The following is a 20,339-nucleotide window of genomic DNA, read 5'->3' as shown; positions in this document are numbered from 1 at the left end:
GCAGGGGCTCTCGGGGGCCCGACCCTGAAGTCGGAGCGGGGCGGACGGCTGCTGACTCTTGAAACTTTGCATCCGGCATGGAGTTCCTGCCACCAACAGCAATTTTTAGGTTTGGAAATGCGGGCAGGGGCAAGGAATCGAGACTACACCTGCTCGGAAATGCAGGGTTTTGTGTTCCCTGCAATATTACGCTTTGTGTCTGTTTGAGTACTAAAGACATACGGGGGTAGTGTAATTTCAGCTTCCTTTTTAGTAGTCTTCATGAGTTAGATTTATGATTTAGTCAAAATGGCACATGATCTTATAAAAAAATGTAACAATGATGCAGAACAGATGTGTTGAGAGACTGAGGTATCCTGTTATATGCAGAGTATGATTTGATAAAATTGACATCTGCAAATGGAAGGCAGTTGCTATGCATTGCCTTGTACTGTAAAGTGACGTTCTGTCAAAATAGGTGTATATATACTGGCTATGAGAGGTTATTTGTATTTTAAGTGAACTAAGAAATCACCTATTATTTTGGTGTTCTGAGCATGTAACAGCTTGCTTTATTAAAAGCGGAATGTTTCTTATCTTCTACTACTGTGACAGTCCAAGAAAATAAATTATTCTCCAGTAAGGCCAGAAGGAATCTGTTATGATCAGCATATCTATTTCGAGCTTCTTTCATTGATGCCTGTTTTGAATTAGGAGGTAATTTTAGTCGAATTGCCCACTGTGTATTAGGTTGTTCCAATGATAAAGGTTTCAACTTAGCCCTGGGTAAATCCTGTAAGTTGCTCCTCCCAGTGCTTAGTTAACCTCCCTATTAAACTTTTTGTGCCTCCCTAGTCTGAATTTGTCTAGCTTCAGTTTCTAGCTGTTGGATTTTATCTTGTAGAGCTTTGTTTCCTATATTAATAGATACTTAGGTTATGATAAAAGTTTCCTGTATTTTCTTCTTTACAAATGATCTGTTCTTTTTTGTAAGTTACCTATTTTGTTTCAAAGTGTGTTTTCTGATGCATTTTGACATTTATATATCCAAAGACCAAGCTTACATTGGTCTTTGGATATATAAGTATATATACTACCAAGTACATTGGTAGTACCTATGCACTTCAAGCCTGCATTTGGCTGAGTCTTCAAAGTACACTGAGTTCTTTTTCGAAGTTGCGCCTTCCTAGGGAAGTTTCCAAATCTGTAAACATTGCTTGTTTACATTTTTCTGTGTGACTGAGCTCAGTGTTCTCTACTGACTAAAAAATAATGAACTGGTGTGGAAATAAGACTGATTTTTGCTTAAATACAAATCTTTATTATTGTCTGAGTGTGTGCACACCAATAGGAGTTTATATTACTAGTGCAGTTAATCACCAGTCGCATCCCTCTGAGATGTTTAACAAAGCACTGGGAAAAGATTTTCTGTCTTTTCAAGTACTCTGCATGTGCTGAGGTCTATCTTGATGTGCAGAGCCTCCTAAAATGTTCATATGGGAAATCTTCACCATTAGTCTGTACAGGTCTAGTCAAGTACGTTACAGATTTTATATGTTTGTTCGGACAATTCAGTAACACTGGAAATAAATTAATACCTTGTTGGCAACAGAATGCTTATTAGCTAGTGGATTCATATACATCTTTTAAACCATACAGTGCTTTTGCTACCCATTTGTAGTATGTTGATGCTTATATGCAGCTGAAGAGTTACTTGATAAATATTAAAGTGTTTTGTTTTTTGATTAGTCATTGTCAAAGGTACACAATCAAGGTACACGATGTTGGGCACATCTCTCCTGAAATGCTTAAATATAAAAATATGCAGGACTTCCAAGTCTGGACTTGCAAATATCATCCTTCAAAGAGTAAGATGTTGTTTTCAGAAGCAGCTTTGGGTTGCTATCCTTAAGTGAATATCCTTTGTTAATGCTTCTTGGTTGTTCAGTATATAGTTATGCACAAACTTATGGTGATTAAACGCATTTTTGGCTTCAGAATAAAAAAAGAAAATTGAGTGGGTACTTTTCACCTAGCCAGAAAAAATGACAAAGTTTTTTTTATGACTTCTCAAACTTACCTGATCTTTGTAGCTAGATTGAGGCAGTGCATCAAACGTGAATGTGCATTAGCTGTTGAATCTATATCTCTGTGTTACTTTCTGGGCAAACTCAGAGAAAAAAGTGCTGAAAGTGTATCTTAAGTTATTTCTGATGAACAAGGTGGCTTATACCGCTTTCACACTACCACATATTCCTTCTCCTTTCACTCTGGTTGTGTGGCTGTAGGAGATCGGAAGGGAAAGTTCCTGTTCATTTGCTATCTGTGTGTCTCTGAATATGCAGCCAGATGAGACCTTTGGAACCAGAGAACTGCAAATATGTCTTGCTGCTTCAGCTTCTCATCTTCCAACTCCTACGCTTGCTGGAAAATATGAATTAAAAAATGTAAAAATACTTCAGAAGCAGCTGATTAGGATGCTGGGCTGAATTCTGACATTTAGTGCATTGAGAATTAATGTCAAAATGGCATTCTGTATCAAGAGACTTAATTGCTTTAGTTTCATGGACACTCAGGTTTGCCAAGGTCAGCTGGCTTTCCCAGATTCTTCATTCTGCAAGATTTAATTCTCATACCCTGATCTGTGTCTGTCCTGTTCTTGAAAGACCAAGTGATGAAAGGGGAGAAAATGCCTGCTCTCCATGCAGCAATGTCATTAGATGGAAACTATTGGAAACTAGTCTTATTCTAGATATCCCTAGTCTTATGAGGTTATTGTTAGGTATTCTGATCCAGACGTGTTTTCTTGAAGCTAAAGCATATCTAGACGTAGTTCTAAAAATGCAACTCTTGCACCTTTGACGAACAGCTGTCCTAGGAAAGGGAGTCTTTTGTGCCAAACAAAATGTTGCAAGTTGGATGCTGTCAGTGGTGGTTGACCAATTTAAAGCATCTGTTCTTTTTAAGATAGTCCTGTTACTGCTTCAGCTATTGATGCCATCAGCGATGCTTTATCTACCATTTTCTGTTGTTTCTAATCAAAGAATGCCTTAGCCATTCACCATGTGTGAATCTCTCAATCCAGCTTCTGTCAGAAATGCAAAATTTTTCTGATGAAACATTCAGTTTTCTGCCCAAGCCCTACTGATGAACTAGATGATTCTGACATTACTGTCAGTATTCCTACCTTGTTCTGTCTGCTGTGGGTTTTTTATTTTCTCTTGCATTTTGTTGAAAAAGGCCCCAAACTTGCCTTTCAAATACTGTTCTGATCCCACATTTGCATGTACATATTCTTTAGATGGAGGTGGTGATAGCCTTGACTTTAAGCTCTAGGGTGTACATATAAAAACCTTTTGGTTTACATTTATTACGTACATGTAACAGAGCATGTTAAGGTTTCAGCAGTTTTTTTAGAGTTGTTAGCAGCCTTATTAGCTGATAGCTGAAGCACCCACCTTTGAGTTTGTCTGACTTCCCATGTTAACTTCTCTGTGAATCTGTTTCAGAACAGACTGGGGCCAGCATGTTTTACATGCCTTCGGCTCATCCAAGTTACCCGTCTTTTCTCTCTTGCACAGCTTGAATACCGATTTTTTTCTATTCCAACCTTCCCCAACCCAACTTTTTATACAAAAATGTTCTTTACAATTGTAAAGTTGTTAAGGCAACTTTAAGTTGTTAATTCTTGATCTAATGAGGACCAAGAAAAACAAATGCAATGATATTTTTCTACTTTTTGGCAAGCATTCTATGTCTTTTTTTTTTTTTGTATACCCATATATATCTGTGTATATAAACTTGAAGAATATGCATTTATCCCATTTTTCTTTATAGAACTGGGCATGCCATTTTCTGTAAGGTTTATTGCAGTGACAATGAAAAAAAAGCTAACAATCGAAGCTGTTGGTGCCTATTAAGCTTCACAAGTAGGTTGTCTTATGGCCCTCTTTGTAACAGTTTTGACAAATGTTTGTCACTTGATAGAATCTTAAGTTGGTTTGTGGTGGTAAGGTTGTAAAGAGTTTATTATTCTTTGGATGTTTCTGATGAGTGTTCTGTTTTATTTTTTTTCAGTAGATGCATGCATCCCTTATTTTCATGTGCCGAGAACGACCCCAAAGAAAATAGAAAAAATTAAGATTTTTATTAAGCTATTGCCACCATGTGCACGTAAAGGTACCATGACTGGGTTTGTAAGCCACAATAACTAGTATTCAACTTAAAATGTTTACAGCAAAAAGCTGTCATCAGACTAGGAGGGAAGTCATTAAAATGTGATGTTACAGAATGGGTATTAGACTCTATAACTACTACAGATTTTTTTTAAGTGAGGACAGTTAGACTTTTCGCTGTTTTGAGATTTTTTTTTTCCCCCCACGTTTATTGTAAAAGAGTAATCAAAACCCCATGAAGTTTCATTCCTGATTCCTGTAGAAGTAAAGAACGTAGATCTGATAGTGAAAACCTATTTCAAGGAGGCTTTGCTATAGGAAATACGCCTTGGACTTCTAAGTAACTCATCTTACTAAGTTCTCTATTATATAACCAGTACTGTGCACTTTGAAATGGAGAGGGGCATGCTGCAACCACTCTTTGGAAATTCTGTAAAGCGGGTCATTCCATAACTGTTAGATGTATGTCAGCATTCGAATGGTTTGGCAAGTAAAGAAAGTTACAGCACTGTCATGGAGTTGTTGAAGTGCCAAAAAAACAATTTGAAAGATAATATTCTTCGGTAGTTTTGTGTCCTTTATTTTCTTGAGCCTTTTCTGTTGTCATTGGCTAACTTCCTCATAGTAAAAATTGCTTCCTAATTAATAAATATAAAAAAATTAATAAAATACGCCTTAAGCTGTAAGAGTAAATGCTTAAAATTAAAAGCCCTGTAGCTAAAAGAAAAATAAAATCCTTTAGGTATTTTATTTTGGACAATGGGGTATGTAACATACAAAATTTAGCTGTACTCAGTTAGCTGTTAGGGTTTTGTCATTCATTTTAACGAAGATGTAGGCAATATATCTGCATCCAGTTGCTTATGAGTGCTTTAAGCTCCACTACAGTAGATGGGGACAATCTTAATTCCGTTCTTCAATGCATGCACTAAAAAGTGCTATGATTTTTTTTCAAATGACCCACAAAAGAGTATAGCCAAAGGCCTTTTCTTTGTATCCTGCTGAATAGAGCATAACATTTTATAGTGTCTAAATAAAGTGTCATATAGACACATAAATATAGTGTCATCGTTCTAAAGCTTACATAACATGCAGCAGTACTGCACGGATAAATGGACCTTTTTTATCCCATCATAAATGTAATGGAATTGATTTTAAAGGTATATGTACCTTAACTAATTTACTAACTTGCCATTGAGTAATTCTCATAAAAGCCAGTCATTGTTTTCAATTCTGTATCATTTTATTATTTTAAGACAGATAGTGAGAAAAGGAGATACAGGCAATTTTCTCTAAATGTCATGAAACACGTGTGTCTGGAATGGACATTGTTGATTTAAACGCTAAAAAAATGACTTTTCAGTGCTAACGGTTATTTCTGAATTCCCCCTCTCCCTGTTTTGTGTTAATTCCTTTATGGTTTGTTCTCACCATTTCTCAAGTTGGAGGAAAAAGTTTTGCTGGTATTTGGAGAGAAATCCACAAGCAGACTTTGTGAATTGTATGGGTAGCTCTTCCTGGCATCAAGTGCCTTTAGCACTTCTAAAACCTGAGTGCACAATCAGATGTGGAGATACTGCTGTGCTCCTCTCCTGGTACTCCCATGGCCAGAGCCGTCGCCCTTTAAAATAGGCAAACTGTTGCCTGTATCTGGAGGTTTTAAACCCAGGTCCTGGCTTCTGTACAGGCTGCAGCCTGCTCTGTGTGGGGATATACTTGGTTCCCCTAAAAAAGTCTTGCGCAGAAAATGCTATCCTGAATACAGCTTCTGTTACGTTTTGTTCTGAATTTTACTACTTAAAATGAGAGGGGTATATTTGAGCACTCAAATTTTGCTGTTTGACTACAATTTGCTGTACATTGAATGAATTTATCTGAAAGCTCTGTCATAGTCCACTTTCTCCAGAACTTCATCCCACACACAGATTAATGCTTACGAGTAGACGCCTTTTCACAGGCCTGTTTTCGCATGTTGTCTCCAAGCGTTCAACAGTAAATCCCAGTACAGGTTGCACATCAAAATGGAAAGAGCAGTGTTAACTTTCCTTTTGGTGCATTGCCTGTAAGGGTTCTGCATCAGCATTTCATAGTCCAGCATTTTCAACATCCTTTTTTTTCCTCCCCCTTTTTCTTTTCCTCCCCTATGTGTGAAATTTCAGCAGATTGTTATGCAAAACAGTTTTGTGTCTCAGTGTGACTGGGGAGACAGCTGTTCAGCCTAATGAGGAGTGCTAGCACTACAGTATTTCTGTTGATTGAGACCCACGGAGGGAGCAGGATGTTCGAGGCCAGGCAGCGGTGTGTGGTGAGAAAGTGCCACGCTGTCAGCTGGAAGTACACGCTCGGCTGCTCCCTACGACAAGATAAATGAGTTTTGCTGGGCTTTGGCGGAGGCTGTAGCTTTTCTGGAGAATAGTTGTAGCACACCAAACTCCCTGTGGGACCCACAGTTTGAAGTGTCATAAGACTGCTCCCTCTTTGCCAGTTTTTTTTTTAAATGTCCTACAATACCTGTCATCTGTTTGAGTTATTAAAAACCTAATGTCTTCTAGCATTCCATTAACACAGGGTCTGATGATCTTTTGTTGACACTTTTTATTAATTTAGCCAAGGGGATGTTAACCACTGCTCTTGCTGGGTTAGAAAAAGCTGAGGACTAGTATTGACAGAAAGTAAAAATAGCCCCATGAAAATGCAGAAAGAACTCTTTTAATTTTTATGATGTGGGTGGGGTTAGGGAGGCAATACTTTTGAAAGGTTATTTGTATACTGGCTGCTCTGCCAACTTTTTTCCCTCACAGACTTTGCTTCCCTTTCTTCTCACCTTCCCCCTTTAGTTGGGCTTAAATCCTGTTTTAGTTTATAAGTAGGAAGTGGTGGTCGTCTTGTTGCCAGTTTGTCTTAAGTTAAAAAAAACCACAAACCAGATGAGATGCATCTTGTCTCGCCTTAAAAGATGTTCCAGACTGGAATAGCAGAGGAGACAAAGCATGATCTGTAGTGCATAAGAAGACTTACAAGCACAACACTTGCTCATACTTTCTTAAGTCAATAGTGTTGCACATGTTCTTGAATTTAAATGTATGTGTTTTTAGTTGTCCGGTTTGTGAGAATGATACTGCTTTTGGCCTTTCTAGACTTGGTATTGTTACTTAAAACTTCTCGTCTTGCAATCTTATTTTGAAAAGGAGATATCTTTGGGAATTGAGTCGAGTGTATCTGTAGGTTCCCCTAGAAGAGTAATGCTGCTTTTTTTTTTAAAGTATAATATCTAGGACTGTTATGCAGTACATCCCATATACTGTTTACTTTGAAACTGCGACCAAAATTCTTGGTCATAAACAGTGGCTTCAGTAAAAAAATCTTTCATGTCTAGCCTTTGATTTCAAAGCTCCTTATGAAAAAGGCTGGTTTTGTAGTCATGTGCACTTGCAAATAGCGCATCTCCCAGCCTGCAATGCCTTACAGGGATGAACTGTTGGGAGGGTAGGCAGAGGACTAAGACTACTAAACCCCTTTAAAGGTATCACTGAAAACAGCCCAGCAGCCTTCCTTTTGCCTTTCTATCACTTTCTCAGTCACCAGAGAGAGCTACAGGAGAACTTGATTACATTTTTATTTTACAGACTTTTTCTTAGTGTAGCCAGTAATACCTGAATGAATAGTTAAACTGAAACAAGTACAGAAAAGGATTTTGTTTTCTTTTTAGAGTCTTTGTTTTCACAGGAGCAGAAAGGGTTGAGCTAACCTAGCATTGGCGTTCTGTTTGCATGGTGATAGTTTCAAATGTTTTCATTTGAAAGATGATAAATCTAAGAATGAGAGAACTTTATGCGGTCAAAGAAACTTAACTGTTTGACAGTGATAAGTGATAAAGGAGAACCATTATGAGATCAAAGAAGCTGGAAAGCTGTTCAAAGTTTCTGGGGAAAAAAGCATCCAAAATTGGAGAGTTATTTTAAGACTGTTTCATAACATATTCCAACTGTAATTGGAATAAAATGTATGATGGGAAAACAGATCAGATCTGTGTGTTGGCAGCAGAATAGTAAAACACTGTATATTCACTTACCTGGAGCTTTTCTATGACTTTAATTCCTTACTGTTGTGTACAATGTAAGTCTCCCAATGTATGTATAAGGCATGGAGATTTAATAGTGAATTTTAAACTTATAAACAGCACTTTTTTCAACTTTTACTTTTTCATCTGTTACAGCAGTATGGAGTATTTTGCAGTATTTATTTGAGGTATTTTGCAGCTTGCACAAAGAGTTATCGAGGAGAGAAATGCAGGTGTTTGCAAGTTTAATGGAGGTCAGGCTGGTGGAAGACAAGTTCTGTGCTAAGAACATGCCAACCCTATTCTGCAGTAATTTGACTGTGTGAATGAGTTTTCTTCCCAAATGTGAAGGTGCCTGATGAAAGAGACTGATCACTTGTGGCCTTCATGTACATTTTAACTTTTTGACTTTTGGTTCATAAAGTCCAGAAGATTAGGCAAAGACCTCTTGGTTCTTAGTGTAATCATCTCCCTGGTAGCTTAGCTGCACTCTAATAATGCATTGGGAAACTTAGTATCATGAATAAAGTGGGCCTTCATCTTAATTAAAACTTAATTTGGTGTCAATTTAAATTAAGAGGTTTGCATAAACTGGTCCGTTGTGACCTGCCTAATGCTAATCTCAATCAGCAGCTTGGATAGACATGAATTCAAATTTCTGCAGAACAACCAAAGTGACAGTAACAAATGACAACTTCAATTAAAATTACTAAATTCTAAGAAATTGATGTGCATGACCCAAGTTACAAGGTACGTCATTAAATCAAATCTATAGAAACAGAGTTGAGAAGCCTTCCCTAATGATTTTAGGGAGAGGCAAAAATGCTTTGTTAGTACATTGTGTGGGCAGAAAATAGCTGGTTTTGAGTTGAGAATTGACGCAGTACTAAAATGAAAATAGAAGTACACAAACTTTAACTGGTTAATATGAGATGATAGGAAAAAGGTTTTAAAAAAAAAATCACCTCATCATGAGAACTATTCATTTGAGCTCAGCAGTATACTGTTCTCTGAAAGTATAAAATAGAAAGGTAATAAAACTCTAAAATAAAATTCTTAATACAGTCTCTTCTGGAAGTAGTATGTTGCACTTCCAATTGCTAGAAATGTTCTTGGGAGTCTTTCTCTGGCTGCCCTTGTGCATTTATAGACATGGGTAAAATTTGAAGAACTGTCTGGTCATGCTGCTTACTACTATTGCTTGCCTTTTTTTTTTTTTTAATCTGACTCTTGGACTTCAGCCGCTTGTACAATAGGAATAGAAATCACAATTAGAAATTACTAGATTGCCATAGATACTGCTGGTGGAGTTATACTGGAAGCACTGTGTATCCATTACAGCATCTTTAGGGGTACTCAGATAAGTGTTTTGGATCTCCTCAGTGTCTGTGATGAGAGTGACAAATGCCTGAGGTAGTTCTACAGAAGTCTTTGGATGGAAAGTAAAAGAACTTGACTACTAGTCTCAAAACATTTGAGAGGAGGAATTGTGCTGCATGCTACTAGTTCAGTTTTGATAAGCCTACTGGACATAAATACAGAACTTCAAAAATGAATTAAGGTTTCAAGACTGGGTATGTTTAGCTCATATTAGGATTAGTCAAATAATGAGAGATGCCTCCAGAATGACTCTCCACTCTTGGGCTTCGCTGCTTAGCACTTGGGCCAGTCAAGCCCTGTATACCTTAAGTGTCACAGCTTCTTTTAAGAATATTTTTTATTCTAAAATACTCACTTGGAGTTTTAATATTTCAGGTTACATTGTTCTTTTAAAAAAGTTACATATTTGAAAGGAAACAAGGAACAGAAAAGAGAAATTTAAATCAGATGCTAGTTTAATAAAGAACTTTAGAACTTGACATCTTTCTTTTTACTCCTGATTGTTTAGCACTGTGACATCTGCAGTTTTCACTGTGGGAGACAATGTTGTTTCTGGTAGTGATGACCGTACTGTAAAAGTTTGGGATTTGAAAAACATGAGGTCTCCTATTGCAACCATCCGTACAGATTCTGCAGTCAATAGGTAAGCAGATCTCGGAGTTACAGTTTTCTTAGTTCACTGAATAGACATTTAATTTTGGTCACTAAAATTAAAGCTTGAGATTTATGAGATATAGAAAAAGGTCTGAAGTGTTTTTATAAAATGCAGCTATGGGCAACATTAATTTTCAGTAAATATATCGTTTTGCTTTTCTGACTTCTTTTATATGGGATGCAGATGTTAAGGCTCTTTGAGTGTCTAGTACAATAGAAAACTCCTTAATGGCTTAATATGTGTTTCTTTTTTCACTTGTGAATTCTAATCAGCAAAAATTCAACTGTATTGCTTCTCATGAGCTTTAAAGTACTGTCAAGCTCTATTTGCCAGGTTCACTGTTTTACACATAACCTACTTTTGTTGTCTTCTGTGCAGGATTAACGTATGTGTTGGTCAAAGGATCATCGCCCTTCCACATGACAACCGGCAGGTTAGATTATTTGACATGTCAGGAGTGCGATTAGCACGGCTCCCTCGCAGTAATAGACAGGTAACTGAATATTTATAGCCTTAAAGTATGGCTGTTCTTCTTTCACACAAGGTTAAAACTAGGATTTCCTCTTTCTAGTTTAGAAGCTGAACAGATGCTGAAAGACACTTGTCTATACAAATACGCTGTTGTTAGTTGTTGAAAATGATCAACATACAAATAAGTAACATATTTTGAACTTTTTAATTGGATTTGGAAATGATGTTTCAACTGGATTTCATCATATTTTTTCTCCTTACTAAAGTGAAACTAATGTCTGCCTTCTCTATGGAATGGAAAAAATGTTTAAGAGCATTTCAGATGTGTTTTAATGTCTTGATGTGAATCTTGTCAGAAAAGTGACTCACTATGAGGTTTAATTCTGCCCCCCCACTACTCAGTGTTTAATTTGCTATGTAAAGAAACAGAAAAGGAAAAAAGCGGGTGTTAGTTTTGCAAGCTCACCTTGTATGATTTGGTGATAAATTTTTTTTTTTTTTTTCCGTGCTTATGCATGTAAATTCTTGCTATTTGGTACCAAGTACTAAACGATCCTTGCTGCAGCCATCAAGTTTTGTGCATTTGTGGTGCTATTTGGCATGCAAGGCATTGCCAATGGAGCAAATTAGACTAAATGAAATTAATTGGATTATGCCAATTCAGTGGGCTTTTTTGGGTGGATTCAGCAGCTGTTGGCAGAATTTAGGAAGGGGTTTTAAGACTTGTTTAGTTTTTAGTCTTTTTCTAGTTTAGTTTGTTGTTCAGTCTTGATTTTTTTTTTTTCTTCTTTTTTTTTTCCCTTAATATTTCCATTGAGGCTAACACTACTGAAGTCATGGCAAATTTTTTTTTTTTAACTTAAATGTTGGTCAGAATCCTCCTTGGGGCATTTTTGTTACTATTGGACTTGAACAGTAGATAATGCTTTGCTTTTCCTCACTATGATGTTCTTCCTGCTGTAGTATTATTCTTTCTGAATTATGAATGTGATGGACACTTACTCTTGCAGATTCATAACAAAGTAGTTGCCAGCAAGTAGTTCTGTATTTTAAGATTGCTTTTATAAATAAAAATGCTAAAATCAAAGTTCAGTTTGCTTCTATAAATAAAATGTAATTGGATAGCAAATCTACCTTGGAAAACTCAGAAGTTTTTGATGCACTTGTTTGTATGCTTCTGTCATCATGGACCCGGGGCTGGTGTTAAGGAGTCTTGTCATTACAGAGATTTTTACCTTGCAGATGAAAGTTAAGTGACCCTTAGGATTCTTGAGTACTGTTTGTAAAAACCAGCATGAGCATTAGCAAGTTTGCGTTGTGAGTTGCACTAACTTGTTGACATAGAAACGTTCAAAATACATCGTTAAGTAATACTGCAATCTCCTGAACTGTCCCAGGGCCACAGAAGAATGGTATGCTGCTCAGCATGGAGTGAGGACCACCCGATTTGTAACCTCTTCACATGTGGATTTGATCGTCAGGCTATTGGCTGGAACATCAACATCCCTGCTTTGTTACAAGAAAAATGAAATGTTGGAAAAATTTTTGTGTTTTCTGTTGCCATGGACTTTACCCTTTTGCAGACTTTTCTGAATACTGGGTCTGCTGTTGCTGTAAAAGCTCTTCCTTAAGTGGAGACTTAAGCAAGTGTTGTTCTTGTTACCACATTGTGCACAGTTTGCATGAATTGTACAGACAATGTGATTTTTTTTTTTAAATTAGTTTGTCTTGTGTATGAACTTTTATATTTTGGCATCCACTGGTCAATATGTTCACTGTTGCATAGAGCACATAAATGTTCATAAGTTATTTAGCATTTAATAGATACACAGTAGGGCATTACATTTGTGACATAAATGTGAAACTTATGTAATTAATGTAGGGAGTTTATAGCAGTCTGTTACGTTTTTCCATGAACTCTACATATCTGCCTTGTGTTAAAGAGAACCTGCAGGGCTGAAACTTTGAAATGAAGTGTGAATTTCACTAGTTGTATGATCATAAGCATTTTCCTGTTTGCATCTGATTTGGAATACTTTTTTTTAGTGCTGCAGTATAGTGCAACTTCAGCTCCATTTTTATTCCAATTACTGGAGAAACAGTAGATCTGAGAAGGAAAATGCAAACAACTTGTAGTGAGTATAAACTGCCAGGTTTATTTTGAATGCTTTTTGTACTACTACTTTTGAAAAAGAAAAATATTCATTCTGCCCTTCTTATATAAAGTGATTCTGAAATCTCATGGCATTTCATACTAGCAAAAATACAGAATATTATGATTCTAATCACTGAAATCTAGTCAAGCAAATTTTGAAGCACTTTAGTTTATAGCTATTGTTATAAACCATTTATGAAAGTTTGACTTTACCAGTGAATGTGAGCTGACCTTTGTAAGAAGGATTGCTTCTTTTTGGTGATCTGTCCAGAAAGGAAATAGTTTTTTTGGGGGTTGTTTTTTTTTTTTTAATGTACCTACAGTGAGCATACTTTTAATTGTGTTCACTTCCCATATTTTTATTTTGAGCCAGCAATACAAAGTAAATGAGTACTACCTCAAAAATGAATGTTGGTCAAAATGCATTGCATCTCTCTGTAGCCTAGAAAAAAGCACTTTTGGTCTCTGGCTGAAGTACTATCTCTGACATGAGAGGAAAGACAATCATACTAAATGTGATCCTTAAGATAATTAACACTTAAAGCCAATGGAGCAATACAATAAGTAAACATCATCTGTCACCTTTGTGTTCTCAGCCGTGGCAAGGGCTGCTGCAGTCCCTATTCTGTTCCAAAAGGGGGTAATTAACACAGGTCTCCCTTCTTTCTCCCAAATGATCTTACTCCTGGTTTTGCTCCTCACTGTGCTTAGCCTTTTTTGCACTGGCAGTAGGGTGTTATCCCACAGCTGCTGATTATTTAAGTAAATGCAGGTGGCAGCTGACATCTTTGAAAGAACAAAAAGGCTACTTCAGACAGACACTTCTTTTTAGCTAAAGGGAGATACTGCCCCTGTCTGACATATCACAGTGTAAGATGAAAGGTGAGGGTAAGCCAAGGGTGCACTCTTACAATGGGAATCACGGAGTTTATGGTTGGCATAAGATAAGTATTAGGAACTTTTTATCTCATGATGATGATTTTGTGAAGCTATAGCTGTGCTCATGTCCTGTACAGGACTGTTCATGGTGACATTAAGGCAGATGTGTTAACTGGTTCTCCTGTTAACTAACATAGAATGGCACTGCAATGCAGTGGGATGGGATGATGAATGCATCATTGAGTAACTGTAGGGAAACTAGGGTCCTAGGCGTAGTTTTGGAGCGTAACATTAAGGAAGCTCAAGATATTTAATGGAGAATGTATGTAGTATCTTTATAGTACAGGTCATCATAGTAGCTTGATCCCTTGGTTTTTTCTGTTTGGTTTTTTCCCGTCCTTTTTTTTTTGAGATACAAGATATATTCAGAATTGTACTGAAGTCATCTTAAAATATCAAAACTAGTGAGGTTGGAGAAAGCAGCTTCAGATTTTAAGTCTTCTGATAATAAGTGTTAAAGGATGGTGTCAGAGTTTATTTTCACTTTTGGTTTTTTTCAGCTTTTTCTCTTGGGTAAAACCATTTGATGTTTGGTTGCATGTTTTATTCTGTCAGAAAAAAAGACTCACTTTTTCATTTAGTTGGTAACAGAGAAAACTTTACACAGGTTGATGCTGTTTAAAAAAACAGAAAAATGTCTCTCCAGCCCGTAGAAGCAGTTTCTCCAGCATGGCCTGCATGTAGTATCTTGAGCAATGACTATCTTTTTATTACCTGAGGTGGGGGAGAGAGGGTCACTGTTTTGGTCCTGCTAAACTAAATTGTCTGGTTAAGCTTCTCTGATACATATGTAGTGCAAGACCACTAGACTCTATGCAGTTTAATCATGCTGCAAACTTTTTATATCACCAGAGGGACCATCCCCTGGCACCGGGAATAGGATGATTACACACTTTCACTTTGGGGGCGGGGGGGGGAATCAACCAAACAAGGTGCTAGAGCCACGTTCTTATGAGCAGGCTAATACTTAATCAGCTAACCATGTAACTATCACTTAGCTTAATTTTATATACTGTACCGAAGGTTAAGCCAAGGCTGCCATTCCCTGTGAAGCAAATCACACATGAACAGTGCTAGTGAGAAATACTACAGTGACTATACATGGAAAACATTTCATGGCTTTGCATGTTCTAAAGAGTGTTTTTAAGCACGGAACAATGTCCAGCATTTCATAAAATGGAGGAGGGTCGCAGTTACAGTTTCAGTATTGTGCAGAATTTCACAGAGAACTCATCACTGGGCAAAATCAAGCTTTTATGTCTTTCTCTCAAACAATGCACATCAGTTTTCACAAAGTGTGTGTATACTTTACAATCAGAAAGATCTGTAATGAAACATCTTATTGCCTAAATCTGTGAAAAACACCTTTTTTTGAAAAAAATTTATAAGTTATATGGAACCACTTTTTATTCTGCTAATTTGTTTTTAGATGTAAAATGTTTTTCTTCATTATAATTCAAAATCCATTAAAACATTCAACAAATTTTTTTTTTTTGTGAGTTGGTGTTCTGTATTGCATTAAGGTTGCTATTAATCTTCGTATTTCACTTCAGTAGTCAAAGGATCTTCCTAACAGCTTTCCAGTCTTTTCTACTGAAAAAGTTCATTTCCAAGGCAGTGATGGGCACAGTTCTTCTGGAAAGTAGGACTTCTGTAGTGCGATGAGTCATGGTGCCAGTATAGAGACGGAAAGGGTGCTCAGACCTGCATTTATACAGTCTTCTCCAGTTTTGCATCAAAAATTTTGTAATTACATTTTGTCATGCATATTACGCAAAAGTCTCCATGTGACTTTTCACAGTGCTCTATAAACTGGTATTTTAAATGAAGTCTAAACCAAATTTTGTATGTTTAGAATACAGTAAAAGTATTACAAAGCTTCCCTGGTGGTGGAACCCCACTGTAAATTTTTCTGTAGGTTAAAATAAAGGTGGTTTGCTTGTTGCACCCATATTATTCAAAATATAAAGCTTTGCAATGTTGAAATCAATCTTGAAAAGCTTGGTGTCACAGTAAGCCACACCATTGAGTTTCGGATGCCTAGGCAGAGTGCTGCCTAGCCAGTACCTGAGTGCAGAGCGTTGCTTTATGCATTCCGAATTTTCCTGCAATGTACTTTAGGATCCCTTATAGCCACATCTCGAATCCTCAAGAGAAGATCAAATCCTCTGAAACCATTAATGATCAGTGTTGCTGGTGATACGGACCAGAAATAAAAGACAAAAGTTGCAAGGTGGCACAGCTGACATGAGGGCTGGATTGAGATATAATGCCAAACCCTGGTTCTTAGTCTATTTTAATCGAGGAATTTAAATCAAGTCAGGGCTTACTGCAACTGATTTAAACTTGTGATGCTTGTAACCTCCTTAAATCTTCTAATGACCTAAGTTACATACCCTTTATAAAGCCTATTTCTGTTTGTGTCTTGAGGGGAGGGCCTTTGAAGACGAGCATGTGTTGAAACCTAGATTTTTTTTTAACTTTTGAGTAAACAGTGTGGACAGATAAGCGGTTTCAGTAGGATGTCTGTGTTCTAACTTGAAGATGAGCTGTAGGAGAACCACTGTCATACATCACAGCGTGCTCTTTAGACTGGTGTAGAGGTTTTATTTAATGCTCCGTTGAGACCAAGGTATGTCACTGAAAAATTATTCAGCCTTGTGATATTTTATTTTTAAGTAATGTTGTTACCTTTTCAAATTCCCACAGGTCATAGTTTTCAGAACATAAGTAATTTGCAGGAGCTTACAGAGGAAATATCATTTAATTCAGACCGTAAATCCTGGTCAAAATGTACCAGTGACAGGGAGAGGCGTCACACTGGAAAAGTGTGGTGTTCTGCAGACGTGCTGTGGATGCTGCTTGTCGGTGTCCTCCAAGTGAGGATATTCATTACTACCTGGACGTGCCCTTTCTCAGTAGCAAAGACGTGAAGCTGGTGAGCATCTGCAGCATCTAACAAGTGCCTGAATTAGCAGCTTAAGCGCCTTGTGTAATTTTGGGGAGTTTCTGAAGGGTGAATCGGTGTGACATGTAAAAGTTAAAGTATTCAGACTTTCTGCTGGAAAATGGAAATGGTGCAAAGTGTCTGTGATGGCATGTACAATAGAAGGGAGTTGAAAGTAGACAAAAAGTTCTGGCCTGAACCATTTTGAAAACAGAAACTTGCTTTCTAGAAAGAAAGGTTCAGCATTTTAAGTTTGGGTGTGCCTTCAGAGCAAAATGCTGTGAATATTTGCCTTCATTCTGTTTAATTCCCACACCAGGGACTGACAGCGCCGCTGATGGCTCATGCCTGATGCTACTTGAGGCCCTGTTTCCAGCTGCTGGTATCTGCCCAGTTCCGCCTGCTTCCATCAAAACTTACCATACTTGGTATTTGCTTTAGGGTTTAATACTAATTTTGTGTGGTTCCCCTCTCCCACTTGTATTTGTCATCTTCCTCTTTTCCCCAGGGTAGAACAAATTCAGTTGTGTTCAGAGCACAGCACCAATGAAAAGAAACCCTTTGTGCAGCTCCGTGAAATGAGACCGTCTAGTGGTCCTGTGCTGGGAGCAGAGGCTTCATTTTTGGAGCTGATGTTGATGTCAGTGTGTGTTTTGCCTTTTTCATAGGGTTTTTTGTGTGGTTTTTTTTTTTTTAATCTGTCAGATGCAGATTTTTAATAACGAAATTTCCAGAAGGCTTTATGCATTAATGGTCTGGGGTTACTGAAGGCTGAACCGAGTCTGTGCACCTTAAATGACGAGAGAAACTAGATTTGCAGTGGTGCTGCAGGTGACTTGAGGCATCAGAAAGGGGTGGATGGTGATTTCAAATGCTGTAGAAGCATTCTGGAGAAAGGTCCAAGCTAAGGATGAGGAGTCAGTGGTGTATGCAGGAATGGAGACCCGTCATTTGAGAAGGAAATAAGATCACATGAGAAACCTAAAGAGGCAAATTTGTGAAGAAAGTGTTTGGACTGCAGATGAGGAATGCAAAGGAAGAATAATGAAGACGAATGAAAAACTGGGATAAAAATGGGACAGCTGAGGGAGCCAGGCAGAAGGAGAGAGCCGCCTGGTAAAGAGGAGGTACCTGTGCAAAAGATGAAACTTCTTGGTCAATTGGGAATAAACCTCTTGGAAGCCGGAGCCTAGCGGGCACCCCTGACTTGAGGAGAAGGGAAAGGAGAGAGGAGAGGAAGGCAGGGACAGCCTGCGCCAGGAGGAGCAGCAGGGACTGAGCTCGCTGGGACACGCAGGTGTCGGGATGTGCTTACGTGCAGATCCTGGTATGGAAACAACTGGAAGTTAAAGATCTCCTTAGCATTTTTTAGAAGAATAGTTGGTTTCAATGTCCTTGGTTTGGGGAAAAACTTGCTTGCTTATGTAGACCAAGTTTTAATTGTATGTATTCAATTTTCTATTTCAAGTGTTGTAATGGTGCGGAGATCACTCCAGTAGCTGATGCATTCACTCCTGGGGTTTGTAATCCTAGTAGAGGATTACAAATGTGACATACAAACAAGCTCCATCCTACAAACCCCAGGTATGACAACAGGGCATGTGGCTTACGCAGAGTCACTCCTGGACTGGCAATCTCTTGAGTGAACAATTGATTTGGAAGGAGGAAACGCTGTTTTACATGATCCCTTTGAGAATATGTGGTCAGTCTAGAAAGAAAAGTTCAGCGTTTTAAGTTTGGGCATGCCTTCAGAGCAAAATGCTGTGAATATTTGCCTTCATTCTGTTTAATTCAATTTAGTTGAATTGACTAGGGAATCTCTTTAGCTAAGCCAAAATAGAGGCATCGAAATGTATAGATTGCATCAGGGAGATACTGCTGCACTTTCAGCGGGGTCTTAGTTCTGGGAAAGGTGAAACTGGCCTTTCCTTCCAATTTTCACTCTGTTGAGATGTCAAAATTTGACACCCTCCCTCACAAATCCAAGTAAAAAGAGAATTAGTGGCTTCAGTGATCAAACTTCTGACTCCAGCTGACCCCAATGACTTTCGGTCAAAATATACACCTCAGAATACAGACAGTACCCATCTTGCACAAAGGTGGCATTTCATGCCTTCGTCCAAACCTTTACCTGATGGAAAGGAGAACAAATAACTGGCTAACTTCATCAAGTTAATGTTCTAAGCTTATGTGGGTTTAATACTTTTAATTAGTATTTTTTTAAGAAGTGCTTAATTTGGATAAAGGCAGAAATCTGATTTTAATTTTCTTGTTAGTTTTTCTAAACCTTATCTAAATCTTTGCTATGTCACCGAGATCAGCCTTGTAGAGATGCGAGGCTGCACCTGAGTATTTTAGTGGAACAATGTGTGTCCTCTGAGGCTGCAGTTGCTGAGCATATGGAAAGGTGAGTAATCCTAACGATAAGAAAGAGCAAAATCTGACACAGTACACAACAAACGCCACTGAAATCAGGTTGATAGCACGATAAAAACTTGTAGTATTAAAGTATTAGGGAAAAAGAAGAGAAAGGAAGGAACAGCAAAACTTTCCAGTGGCAGTTTAAGAGTAGAGGGAGTAGTGGTGATTTTGTTATTAATTAAGATGGTTTTTCAGTGTGGATAACTGCAGGACATGTTGTTTTGGCCTTTCATGTTTTACGAAGCTTGTGAAAACTGTCTCCGCCGGAAGGCTGTCAAAAAGTTGGATGCTGTCGTTGAGTAGTGCAACCTTCACAAGTGCTGAGCTCCCATCAGCATTCTACACAGTCTGGTGGGTGGTTAGTAGTTTGGAAAATCAGATCTGTGTTCCTAAATATGGATCTAGAAACTTAATTTTAGGTGCCTGTTTTTGAAAATTATACCCGAATTTTGTGTATATTTTATGTTGTTGCTGAATCAATGTACTGAAAAGTTCTTGGACACAGGTCCATCGCTTACTGAAATACAAGAAAACCAGAGAGATGATCTTCCCTCCCAAATTATATAAGGCTGTTTGGAGTTTACTGTTGGAAAACTGAAGCTACATTGCATCAGTTCCAGATATAACTACTTACTGATCAGTGAATAAACACTTTCTTTCAGATGCTCATTGCTCCTCTTGCAAAAATGTTTTTACCCATGCAGAAGTCATAGCACGTTTTCCATAGCAAAGGAAAATGAAGGTGTAGCTGAAGATACATTTATATATATATAAATAAAATAAAATCCCCCACAGTTCTGCCATTGTGAGCAAAACTGAGGAAATCAAGCCTCAAGGTGTGTATTCATATGGCTCTGACCATTTAAACTGGTGCTGTATTTCTGCGAAACCGCGATGTTACAGTTGGATCTCTCCTGCGCTTAACCTGAGGACACTAACTGGATGCCCATCTGCAGGTGAGCTACCAAGAGGAATCTTCTATGTCTAAAAAGAAGTGTAAAAGCAGACAGTGGTAGAGAGGAGGTACAGGCTTCTCTCTCCAAATGGTTTTTGACCAGAAAATACAATTTCCTTGAAGTGAGCAAGTGCACAGCATTTATTTACCTTGGTTCAGACTGAGGGTCTTGACCTTGAATGTCAGTTAGTGTCTGAAATAG

General features: G+C 37.9%; 1 protein-coding gene across 1 annotated transcript in view; it reads left to right on the top strand.

The window, feature by feature from the left end:
* WDR37 (WD repeat domain 37) overlaps nt 1–12,249 on the top strand; it is a gene marked incomplete at both ends in the record, with an annotated part of 37,680 nt that extends 25,431 nt beyond the window's left edge. Inside the window, 3 exons of the mRNA XM_081997004.1 lie at nt 10,103–10,237; nt 10,628–10,742; nt 12,118–12,249. Of these exons, the coding sequence (XP_081853130.1) occupies nt 10,103–10,237; nt 10,628–10,742; nt 12,118–12,249 (382 nt within the window). The remainder of the gene's footprint in view (nt 1–10,102; nt 10,238–10,627; nt 10,743–12,117) is intronic.
* Nucleotides 12,250–20,339: the final 8,090 nt, after the last annotated feature.

Source organism: Phaethon aethereus (genome assembly GCF_964289735.1).
Source record: "Phaethon aethereus genome assembly, chromosome: 2".
NCBI lineage: Eukaryota > Metazoa > Chordata > Aves > Phaethontiformes > Phaethontidae > Phaethon > Phaethon aethereus.
The sequence above is the reverse complement of the archived record's forward strand: the minus strand, read 5'-3'. Positions and strand labels throughout refer to the sequence as shown.